The 13089-nt window shown below is 39.1% G+C and overlaps 1 protein-coding gene and 1 long non-coding RNA gene across 2 annotated transcripts; both read right to left on the bottom strand.

The window, feature by feature from the left end:
• Positions 1-1746: 1746 nt before the first annotated feature.
• LOC149097918 (uncharacterized) lies at positions 1747-6918 on the bottom strand. Its single transcript, XR_016203777.1, has 2 exons — positions 6579-6918; positions 1747-3706 (listed from the first exon to the last, which is right to left on the bottom strand). It is a non-coding gene; the product is annotated as an uncharacterized LOC149097918 (long non-coding RNA).
• A 3573-nt stretch (positions 6919-10491) lies between these two features.
• LOC149097917 (uncharacterized) lies at positions 10492-12339 on the bottom strand. The gene has a single exon (XM_089277997.1). It carries the CDS (start codon positions 12337-12339, stop codon positions 10492-10494), a length of 1848 nt encoding a protein of 615 aa, XP_089134123.1.
• Positions 12340-13089: the final 750 nt, after the last annotated feature.

Below are 13089 nucleotides of genomic sequence, written 5' to 3'. Positions count from 1 at the left end.
ATTTAAGAACTCACTGAGAAGCTTTGTCTTCAGAGTTTTCTTAAAATTTGCATGACTCTCGCATAGTTTTAAGTCTTTGTCTAAAGAGTTCCATAGTTTTACTATTCTGTAATAAAAAGATCTCTGACCAGCAGTGGTTTTGCACAGGGGAATATTCAGTTGTTGTGAGTTTCTTGTGGTTCTGCTTGATATTTGTTGCCTTTTGACAAATTGTGATGTCAGATAGGTCGGGGCGCAGCCCGTCATGCGCTTAAAAGCGAAAACAGCGTCTCGGAGGTAAAGCTGCTTTTTTTACGGGAAGCCACCTCAAATTCTTGAGTGATGGAGTTATATGCTCAAATTTATATGTACCACTAATTACCCGAGCAGCGAAGTTCTGAACGAGTTGAAGTTTTCGCACATTACAAGCAGTGGTACTTGACCACACGGTAGAGCAATAGTACAACTTACTGAAAACGAGTGCGTTGATGATAGTCACTAATAGGCCGGAGTTAAATGCGTGCTTTGCTCGATTAATCTGGGCTAATTTACTCATACAGGATGAAACTGTCGCTAAAATGTGGTTGTCAAATGACAGAGTGGGGTCGAATGTTACACCAAGATCTTTAATGGACTCTGACGGCAAGAGTTCCTTTTCGAGCAGCGAAAGCTTAAAATCAGATAGCCTAGGGATCATCGGGCGGCTGCCAAAGATCACGAGCTTTGTCTTTTCAGGGTTGAGCAGAAGACAATTATCAAAACACCAGTTACGCATTAGATGTAAATCCTTTTGGATAGTGTCCTTTGCTTCGTCAGCGTCACCAACGTTGAAAGACAAAAGAAGTTTGCACTGGAAAAGTTGAAAATTTACAGAGTATGTAAATAACATGTAATTAACATGTAAATAATCAAAAAGAGATTGTAAAGATTAATTTACATGATTTTTCCCCTTTTACATGTTTTGGAGGTTTCATGTAAAAAACATGTAAATATTTCAAGTGAAACATGTAAATGATGAAGAAAACACTGTAAATGTTTCAAAGGAAAGGGCTAAGATCATGTAAATAACATGTAAACTGTTCCTGCAAATACTGTAAATAGCCTGTAAATTTCTTGTGATTCAACCTGGAAACCCGTAAATAACATGTAAATTTAATACAGGGAGGCTGCCATAATACTGTAAATAACATGTAAATAAAAAGGGGAGGCTGTAAACAACATGTAAATAACAAAAATGGAGGCTGTAAATAACATTGAAAATGAAAACAGGAGCCTGTAAATAACGTGTAAATCAAAAAAGGGAACCTGTAAATAACATGTAAATCGAAAAGGGGAGCCTGTAAATAACGTGTAAATCGAAAAAGGGAGTCTGTAAATAACATGGAAATCAAAAAATGAGCCCATAAAGAACATGTAAATCGAAAAAATGAGCCCATAAATAACATGTAACTCGTAAAAGGGAGCCTGTAAATAACATGTAAATGGAAAAAGGGAGCCTGTAAATAACATGTAAATCGAAAAAGGGAGCCTGTAAATAACCTGTAAATTGAAAAAGGGAGCCTGTAAATAACCTGTAAATTGAAAAAGGGAGCCTGCAAATAACCTGTAACTTGAAAAAGGGAGCCTGCAAATAACCTGTAACTTGAAAAAGGGAGCCTGTAAATAACATGTAAATCAAAAAAGGGAGCCTGGAAATAACATGTAAATCGAAAAAGGGAGGGAGAAACCCTGTACGATAAATACCTTGTAAATAATAACGAAGAAAAATGCATGGAATGTACTGTTTTATTGTAATCAAATCTGTTGACCTTAATTATAATAGTAGAAAACATGCAAATTTATACAGAATCAGACATTTATTGCAATCAGAACAAACTCAAATAGTTTTTAAAATTCAAATAGTTTTTATATGCCATGAATAAGGTTTACAATGTACACATTGCAACAAATAAAACATGTTTTCTTTTCTTTCTATCCATAACAAGACAACTTAAATGTAATTTTGTGCATGGCCAAAATATTTAATACCATGACTGAGCTCCTTTAACCGAATTCAAGCACTTTTCAAGACTACTAAAATTCAAGACCTTTTCAAGATTGTGCAAAATCATGTCATATTCAACTCTATTTAATTCATAAATAATAAAATGATTAAGAACTATACTGTTGTCAGCTACAACTAGTGAAAATTTTGCAATTTAGGCGTATTACTAAATTAAAATTGTTTGCAAATGGATACCTGTCTTAAATATATACTAAATTCACAAAGTCAAATGTAACATAATGATAATACCTTTGTCATAAAATGAATGAATAAACTGTTTTTTTCTTACTAAGTAATTAATGTAGGATTAAATTAGCCTTAATAACTATTATGAAAAATGTGGGAGGCACGATGGCCTCGTAGTTACATGTAGTGCGCTCAACTCCTGATCAAGCGGTCCGGATTCAAGCCCTAGGCGGGTACATTCTGTTGTGTTGTTGGGAAACACACTTTACTCTCAGTGCCTCTCCACCCAGGTGTATAAGTAGGTACCAGCGAATTTAATGGTGGGGTAACCCTGTAATGGACTGGCATCTCATCCAGGGGGAGTAGAAATAGTCCTAATCGCTTCCTGCTACAGAAAGCGGGATAAGCTCCAGTCTGTTGGGCCACGTGGCTCATATGCAGACTTTACCTTTACCTTATTATGAAAATTACTGCAATGTAAGTGTGAAATATTGATCAACTTTTTTCATAGAGTGAATTGTTCTTTTGAAATAACAGAAAATAGGGAGAAAAAACATTTACCACAAGATAGAGATTGACATTTTAAATTCATCATAAAAACATTCATGTATACATATATACATATACATATACATATACATTGCATAACATAAAACAAGGCTTCTGACATCTTTTAGGCTATGTTTACAAAGTCACAGTTTCCATCTTTTTCCAAAACTGTACGGAATCCAAACAGGACAAACATTTTGGACCCCTGACAAAACATTCCCTGTAAACAATATTCAAAATTTTACTTTTTCTTTTTGTGATAAAAAAAAAACTGTACTGTAAAAAAAAAAAATTGATAGGGACCTGTTGAAATTGAAAGGGCTATCTAGTACCATAGTTCCCATAACACATCATAAGTTAATAAATTATTGTTCTGGTACTACATGTATGTAAACATAGCCTTTGCTTTTTATGATGAAATCTTATAGCTGCTGTATTGAACAATAAGTATCAACCTAGCAATCGAAGATATTCAAATTTAATGCTAATTCACTAACACAGGTACAGTGTAGGTGATACTTCAAAGCATTAAAAATAATGTTTAAAGTGGTTGAATTTATGCCAGAAAGTGTTGAAGGTCACCATGTTAGACCGTAATGCACCAGGGGCCCATTTCTCGAAGGTCCCAAAAAGTTTTCGCACCCAGAAAGCCGTACCAAAATCTGAAATCTTATGCTTACTGAGCTGTTTTATTCGCTTATTCTCAATATGAACCGAGGTTTCCTTCACACAAGAAGTTTCAGGCATATACAGCTCTTAGTTTTTAGACACAGCTCAATTAAAGATGGCTTTGTGGGCCCGAAAAATTTCCAGGGCCTTCAAGAAATGGACGTTGGACCCCTTATAGTGTCATAGGTACTGTAGACTTCTCAGTGGCTGATTTTTTCCTGATCAAGCATCAATGCCAAGGAGTAGGCATGTACTGACCGCTCTCAATTTTACTTCATCCTACAAGTAACATAAAACATTTTGTTAAATAAGATAAGTTATGTCTGAGTATGAATCAGCAAATTCTATGTATGATATCAATCAGCGAATTTTACACTGGAGTTATTATTTTGTTTCTTATCATTCCAATTTATACTGTGACATTTGAAATCGGACTGTAGCCGGTCATGTTGACCGGCCAAAGTAATTTTAGCTCGGTCACGTCTCATTTCTGACTGGTCAAGATATTTATGAAAAAATCAAGTACACATAATGTGAGCCAAATTAAACCCACAAATAGTTTGTTTGTTCCAGTCACTGCTAGACCGTTTAAAGATTGCCTTAATATTTTTCTGAACAGATTTAACCCCAGTCACTCAAATGGCATTCCTATCGATCTTGAATGCACGACAAACAGCAAGCGAATGGTCTTTAGCCGTTCGAACAGATACATGTATGCACTGGTGTATGTTTTCGTTAGAGGTCATAATAAAAAAGAGATAAAAACTCTCAGATTTACAGTTAGGGATTTGATTGTTTATTCAAGAATGAACAACGTGACCGTCTCAACATGACATGACTGGTCAACATGACTGGCGAGTGAAGTTTTTGGCCGGTCAAGTCACCATTCTGGCCAGACATTGCCCGTTGACTGGCCATTATTTTGAGCCCTGAATATTCATCAATCAAACAGATCTTACATCTACATCTGTAGCTACTGTGTGACAAAAAATTTGCATCTCTGATTGGAAGGCACTGAATGTCAGAGGATGTAGAAGAACTAAACTCAAAATCTGTGGCAGTAACTATTCAATGTTCACTATCTCCTACATTGTAATATTCATGCACAATAAATCAAACTCCTATCAAACAATGTTTAAATAATAAGTCGAGTTATTTGCAGGCACAATTTGATTGTTTCTTACGTGCACTTATGCTCTATTGGTGGACAAAGGTACAGATGATGTCATAAAAGTTTGTTTTTGTTTCTTTGTTATGTATTACGAATCAGACAGATTCTATGTTGTTGTGCATCTGTTCAGTAATAGATCACAGAAGACATCAAAATGTGGTAAAAACATCAGTAACACATGCCTGAAAAATTCCCAAATTCTGTGCCACGCTCTGGTAATGGCTTATGTGACTATTTTTTGTTTTTACCACATTTTGATGTTATCTGTGATCTACTCAAGGCAAGAAAAAACCCAGGTCTGATTTCCTCGGCCAAGTAAATTTTTCTCTTGGGCAAGCGAAAATAGAAGTTCAGTGGCCCGGTGGGCAAGTGAAATTACAATGTAGCGTCAGTAGTCTTGTGAGTCTGACTAAAAATGCCAGCTTGATAAATGATAATTTCCAGTCATTCCATTTCAAAACTTAAGACCTAAAGATTAGTTAATTATTAGGCTGAAAGCAGGAATTAGTTTGGAATCCGAGTGTACTTCATTCGCATTTGTCCTCTGATTTCCTTACTGGCCACCACACTGGCAACTAATATTTAAGTGGGGCAAGTGAAAACTGAAATTGACTGGCCCACTGGGCCAGTGACTTACAATTTTTTTTCCTGCCCTGCTACAGATGCATGAACAGATGCATGACACATGAAACCTACATGTATTTGGTAAGAGCCCAATTTCGTACAAGTAAAATGTACAGCTGTGACAGGGCTCTAAAGTGCTGTCTGGTCATCCCAGGGTAAGGCAATCAATTGAAATCGATCCATAAATTGATATAAATCAATAAATTGAAATTGATGTAAGTGTTATCAGTGCTATTGATCAATTGAAAGAAATTCATACTCACATGCTAGAAAAGTTTCAAGTTATCGGTTTGATTTTACCAAATTTATCAGTCATTAGAGAATCAATTGAAAGTTGGTCTCTCTTTGTTTGTTCACCTAAACTGTAGAAAAATTGTGTCCCTCAACACAATGTTTGATTGTAACTTTTTTATGTAGATTTCAAAGGCACTACCAAAAACCCCCAAAACATAGTCGCTGATACATGTATGCCAGCAAAATATTCTGTTTACGAGATACAATGTAATGTTTTTATGCAATTGTATTCATGATTTCATATTTCACTTTCAATCTTTTGTTCATTTCTTTCTTATTAAATGTTGCTTAAAAGATAAGCTAGTATCAGCAAAATTGATAATGCTTATTGAAAATTTGATCACAATCGATGACTCATGACGAATCCTTTTATTGATTTCTGATATCATTGACTAATTTCTATTGATTGTTATGAAATAATTGATTGACTATACTGTGTCATCCAAGACAAGTAGATTTTCCTGCCTGGGCAAGTGACTCTTCCTTTTTTTCAAGTCCTGTGTAGTTTTCAAGACAGTTTGAGGTACATGTATACCTCTTTATAAAGTATCATAGTGTTTTTTTTTGTGAAAGAAAATACCACAACATTTAACTTACTACAGTATCAGCACCAGTGGGTGCAATGTCCATGTACAGTTGTGTATAACAGCATATTGTAACTTGCATGTAGGTACAACTGTAGACACTTGAGTAACTTCAGAATACTTACTCTAGCATAAGAGAAATTTCTCTGCTGAAGATGGCACATTACATTTTAGCTTACTAGCATTCACATCAGAGGGCAACATAACCTTACAAGAGCACGCATCAGAAAGAATCATGAGGTGCATATAAGCCAATAACAAATGTCGCATGCTCATGCTCAGTTATCGAGAACAGATAATAACAGATAATAAAGCTCTTTATGCACGGCAGGTAAACATCACCAAAGTCGATTCCACAAGCAATGTAACTTCTCCTTGATAATGGCACATTCACAACCAAGGCAAAACGAAATGTATACGTACATGTATCTTGACGTTACTTTACTCTGCTCGTTCAATTTATGCAAAACTTGCTTACCTGTTGTTTTTGTTGCCTGTAATCGCTATCTTCAACCTCTGGGTAACGGTAAACTTTGCCTTGAAACCGTGCACGGTGACGAAGCGAAGGTAGAGTGGATTTTGGCCCGCTAAAACAGAGCTCGAGTTCGATGCAAGTTCCAACGAACTGTCAAACATGGCGGGAGAACCGAGAGAACCTGGTACCTAACATGAAGACCGCTAATTCCTGCTTGTTGGAGATCGGGCACTCACAAGGCTGGTATGCTCTTATAAAGGGACTGGGATAACAGTGATGACAATGAAAGCACAAAACGGTAGAAATCACCAAAACAAAACAAAACAAAACAAAACAACACAAAAAAGACAGAAACAGTGAACATGCAAGGGCAGACTTAGTTGTATTAATCTTACTTGTAGAATGTTCATGTTTCGGAATATTTAACGCTCTAAATCGATGATATTTCGTTCATTCTCAGCGGTTCAGGGGCACAACTGTGACCTCGAACTTTCGCGATATGAGAAGTTTAATGTTTGTTGTTTTCGGATTGTTAAAAATGTCATTTTGGGTACCGAAAAAAAGTCAGCTATCATTTTCGGAAAGGCGATAAGACCTAACGTTTTCGGGAAATGGACAAAAAAGCCCTAATAAGTTCGAGAATACTCAAGCTCCTCTAGAATAACCGAACAGATAAATTTTTTTTTTGCGCAACCTAAAATTAACCTATAGAGCTTTGAAAGTACACCAGATAGCCTAAAACAGCGTTGAAAAGCATTCGAGAGGAAACGGTCGTTGGGTGTCCCTTATGGTTCCCTGCCTAACCTAACTCCGCGTCAGTTCAAACTCGGTCCCAGGGCTCTTTCCGTCTTGAACTCACACAACACGTAACGCTTTCATGGTCCTTCATGAATAAATACGTACGTGTCCGAGAATTATTTTTTCTCTTTTCTAGAGACGTAAGCTTGGGACGCCTTCATGTGCAGTAACAATTCTAGTTTTATTTTGTCGTTGTGGATGCGCGGAAAGTTCACAAGAAGACAGCTTAATTAGTGCGGTGTCGCACCCGTGCAACTTCTAGGTTTTCCATTTACATGGTTTCTACATGTTTCTTACAGGCTCCCTTTCTTTCATTTACATTGTTTTTACATGTTTCTTACAAGCCCCCTTTTTTCGTTTACATGCTTTTTACATGTTTCTTACAGCCCCCCTTTTTTCATTTACATGTTTTTTACATGTTTCTTACAGGCCCCCTTTTTTCATTTACATGGTTTTTACAGGGTTACAAACATAACATTTCCAGACTTTTTACAGCATTCGCTTGAATTATTTACACGTTCCTCACATGGTTTAGCAAAGCAATTTACATGTTTTTTACAAAGGCAGATACTGTAAAAGTGCGTAAAATATTTTACAGGTTTTTACATGTTCTTCAAATGATCATTGTCGACAAAGACAATGTAAATCACTATTTACAGAACATTTACATGCTGTACTAAAAGCTGTAAATTTCCTGTAATTTTATTTTACAAAACCCTAACATGTAAATTGTAATTTACAAAGAATGTAAATCAAGATTTACATACTGTAAATTAAAATTGACATGTCCATGTAAATTTTCAACTTTTCCAGTGTTGGTGTCATCCACGTAGCATTCGGTTGAACAACTTTCGCTGATTGCTGGAAGGTCATTTACATAAATACTAAACAGTAGAGCCCCGAGTACGCTGCCTTGAGGGACGCCACAAGTAACGGGTAGGGCGTCTGAAGCGTTGAGTTTATGCGAACTACCTGAGATCTTTGGGACATATAGCTACAAAACCATGTTAACGCAGATGAGGAGAGGCCAATGTTCTTTAGTTTCGTTATTAAAATTTCATGCTTGATACTGTCGAAGGCCTTGCTCATGTCTAGGTACACTACTGCTGTAGCTTTAGTTTGGTCAATCGCTCGTAAGATTGCGTCTGTAGAGGATATTAATGAATTTCGGTTGAATGCCACTTCTTGTTTCCACTTTGATTAGATGCAAGTCTTTGTTTTTCAGTCAAATATGATGTGAGCTGATCAAATGCAATTTTTTCACACACCTTTGATATAATAGGCAAAAGTGAAATCGGTCTATTATTACTCGCTACTTCGCGATCACCTTCTTTTAGAATTGGACATACCTCAGCCGTTTTCCAGACACTAGGGAAAACACCACAATTGAATGAACTGTTTATAATAGAGGTTATCGATGGAATGGTAACAGAAGCAGATTCCTTTATGACACGGGATGGTATTTTGTCAGTGCCAGGTGCTTTTTTGTTAGCTAGCGACTTCACAACTCTTTCAACTTCAGTTCTTCTGATGTTCATCAATGATCTACCCCTACATATCCACACGCACATCGACATGTTTGCCGACTACACTACCCTACTAGCGTCTTCTGGTTATGCTAAAGAACACTCTCAGCCGAGAGGTCGCCAACGTCGATGAATGGTCAACAATCTATCTGTTAATTGCTCCGAGATGAAGACAATACTAATCGATGGACCACGCCTATGGAGAAGTTTAAATAAAGAAGATCGCAATCTTGAGATCCAGCTTAAAGGCAGTGAATTAGAAAGGGTTGAAAACATTGAGCTGATGGGCCTTTTACCTGACCAGCAACTCAGTTTCGATGTCTATATTGATTCTTTATGTAAGACGATAACAAAGCGTATAGGCATACTCAACAGAATTGTAAGGCTTATTTATCAACAGCAGAACTCGTACTTTATTGTAATGCTTTAATTAAGCCACTGATAAACTCTTGGTCTTCGGCCATCGTAGTTTAGCTTGATTAAAAATATAACACAAATAGCAGTGATAAATATTATATTGCAGCGTAACATGGACAAGCTGCTGCAACCAAGACAATATAAATACAAAAGCGTTGTGCTCGTATTATCCTTGATGCACAGCGACGCCATAGCATTATAGATCTATTTAACACTTGAGGATGGGTGCCATATTATACAGAATCCGATATAAAGGTGCTTAATTGCATACAAAAGGATCATGGGTACCACCCTGAGTACATAAATGAACTGTCAATATTTTTATGAATTTGTTATATAAACAAACATTTTAGATTAAGTCAGCTTAAGGACAAGGTTTTTTTATTCCATGTTTTTTTCTACTTTTAATTGCTACTGTTGGACATCTACAACTATGGAATTCACATACTTGAGCCGAGTATTACGTCCACTGAACATAAAGGACCAACCCACCGTACACGACCGTTCTCATGTGGTTTTGAGAGTTTAGTTGGGAGAGCATTGCATCGGTAGCGCAAAGGTCGTAGGTTCGAATCCCGTTCAGAGCCTGAAATATTTTCAGGTCTTTTTTTCCAGTAGTGTTGTTCCGTATGTCCCAGGTTCGAAGGTCAGCAAAAAAGTTCAGTCTTCAGAACATACAACATTTTAATTTCCGAGGAGATAAACGTGTACACTTTTCAAAATGGCCGACAACTCGCAACCTCGTGGTCGAAACAACAGGTCTTACTGCGCATGCGTGCAAAACTCCTATTATGAGGGGGACCCCAGGGAATTGCTAATTTACAACAAAGCTTTCTGCGGAACATCCTCCCCTTCCTTGATAAGACAATATCAACAAAATTGCACAAACCAAAAAAACACTATGAAAAAAAAAAGGTTCGGTTTCAAAACTTCTGAGGTTAAAGTTCACAGTTCACTAGTAAGTCACTTAATGTTCAACATTGTTCCAATGGGCAAAGTTACACAACTGGTCTCCTGTACACCGTTTTTACTACTTGAACATCGACGACTCGGACCTGGTCGTCCTTTCCAGGAAGCAATTTGATGGTGCGTCCCAGGGGCCATTTTCCTCTCGGAGTTTCTGTAGACATTACAATCACCACATCGCCAACTTTCAAATTAGGTTGATCTCTGCGTCACTTCTTTCTTGCGCTCAAACTCGGAATCCACTCACGCAACCACCTATGCCAAAAGTTGCGAACAAGTTCCTGGATCCGACGCCACCTCTTTCTTGGGTTGAAGTCTTCAGTGTCAACACTGTCCTGTGCAAATCTTCCTCCTACTTGCCCATGAAGGGAATGGTTTGGGGTGAGAGGAACAAGGTCCGATGGGTCGGCTGATTGATAGGTTAGTCGCCGAGAGTTAATTAAGCGTTCTGCGCCAACAATTGCACTTAATAGTTCCTCATCGGTGATATCCGCAGAACCCAAGATTGCATAAATGACTTTCTTTGGCGCTTTGATCATTATTTCATGCACACCGCTGAAGTGCGGCCCAGCAGGCGGGTTAAAGTGCCAGTTGATTCTGTGGCTCGATGTTATATCTTGGATCTTGTTCTGGTCTAAGGCGTCTAATTCTTTCAACTCATTACTTCCACCAACAAAGTTAGTTCCATTGTCACAAACAACATCTTTGGGAACACCAAGTCGTGACGTCATTCGAAAGAATGCATCTCGGAATGAATCAGTGTCAAGGCTGTATGCTACTTCAAGATGCACAGCCCTAGTCTCTAGGCAAGTAAACAGACACAGGTATCTCTTCTGGCGTGTCTTTCCTCTCCCCTGTTTGATCATGAAAGGTCCACCAAAGTCACGGTCTACACTCGTGGAAACTCTGGTGAGCTTACTCCAACTTGAGTATCTTTGTGGCTGCAGGCGGTCTTCACTGGTCAGAGCAAGGAATGTCTGCTCCTCTGTTTGTTCTGCTTCTTGGTACTGCTTACGGGCTTCAATGTCTGGTCCTTTCTTGACCTCAATTTTAGTCTCAGGCCACTCAGTTGAATCCTGCTTTAGGAATGCTGGTGCGTTCCACCTTTTCTCTTTTGTCAACAGCTTAGAGACACTTTCTCCTCTGGTCAGTAGATCAGCTGGGTTCTGTCCGGTTGGCACATACTTCCACTGATTTGGACTTGTCAAGGCTTGGATTGGGATTGCTCCGACGCGATTAGCTACAAATGGCTTGAACTTTCGACTGCATCCGCGAATCCAGTAAAGCACATCCATGCTGTCAGACCAGAAGCTTCGGTGACTACTCTCAATGGCAAGGACTTTTCCAACTGTCTCGCTGAGCTTAAGCCCTACTACAGCCGCCATCAGTTCTAACCGCGGTATGCTTACAGCTTGGAGTGGTGCAACACGAGACTTTGAAGCCACAAGACAACAACAAACAGACTCGTCTTCATACAGATGTCTGGTGTAGCAGGCTGCGCCGGACGCTTCTTGAGATGCGTCAACAAACGTGTGTAAAGTTATGCTTTTTACTATAGTGCTGCTTCTCAGGCATCGTGGAATGTGAAGGGTGGATAGCACTGACAGCTCATCAAACCACTGTGTAGCCTTCCACGACAGTCTTGTATCCACCGGCTCATCCCAGTCCACATTACTTGCCCACATCTCTTGAATCAGGACTTTGGCACGCATTGTGTACGATGACAGCAAACCAAGAGGGTCAAACAACGTGGCTATCTTCCTTAGGAAACTGCGCTTCGTATGATCATTGCTCTTGGTAGGCAGGTTAACTTGAAACTTGAACACATCCTCCATGGGACACCACAAAACACCCAGTGTCTTAACAGAGGGTAGTTCTCCGCTGTCGAGGTCGACTTCGGTCGCACAATCTGAAGCTGGATTGGACAGTAAAACGTCTGGCACGTTTGATAGCCATTTCCGGGCATGCATCCCAGCAGAGTCCCATAACCTTGACAGCTGGCTGTACAACTCTACACCGGTCTTGACATCAGGAACGGAGTCCATGCTGTCATCCATGTACGTGCTTTCCAAAACAGTTTCCCCGCTAGGGGAAGTTCTGACTGGCGTTGTCTGGCATGTTCTTGAGCAACAAACTGTGCTTGGAATGGGGACGAGTTCACTCCGAATACAACTCTGTCAAACTCAAAGACGTCAGGTTCTCGGTCAGACTGCAAGTCTCGCCACAAGAAGCGATGATAAGGCTGATCTTCAGGTCTTAGCTTAATCTGCAGGTACATTCCTGAATGTCGCACATTAGGGCCACAGGATTGAGGCGAAATCTCAATAGTACCGCAAACAAGTCTTTCTGGAGTTTAGGCCCTTGGAGTACAATGTCATTCAGAGATACGTCACTGAATTTCGCTGACGCGTCAAACACAAAACGAGTCTTGGTGGTCGGTTTGTCAGGCTTCAAGACTGGGAAATGGAGCAGGTACCAAAGTTAATCAGGCTTGACCTCTTCGTGTGGGACTTTGTGGATGTATCCCTTCTCTTGATAGGTCTGCAGTACTGCTTTGTAGACTTCACCGAGTTCTGGGGACCGCTTCAATTTCTTCTCAGTACACTGTAGACGACTCAAGGCCATGCTGTAATTGTCAGGTAACGACGGTCGATCCTGTTTCCAAGGCATGCCAACAACATAGTGGCCATCAGTGAAGGTCAAGGACTTAGCAACAATGTCCCTATCAAGCTTCTCATCCGGTCTGACAACCAGAGTTTCTTTAGGTTCATCAATGTCCCAGTAACTGCGGACAAGACTGTTCAATT

Source organism: Orbicella faveolata, unplaced genomic scaffold, assembly GCF_042242905.1.
Source record: "Orbicella faveolata isolate gen_17 unplaced genomic scaffold, um_ofav_v1 contig_46, whole genome shotgun sequence".
NCBI classification, from domain to species: domain Eukaryota; kingdom Metazoa; phylum Cnidaria; class Anthozoa; order Scleractinia; family Merulinidae; genus Orbicella; species Orbicella faveolata.
The sequence above is the reverse complement of the archived record's forward strand: the minus strand, read 5'-3'. Positions and strand labels throughout refer to the sequence as shown.

Coding starts and splice junctions, on each gene's coding strand:
- LOC149097917 (XM_089277997.1), bottom strand. CDS start 12,339: ATGGATGACAGCATGGACTCCGTTCCTGATGTCAAGACCGGTGTAGAG.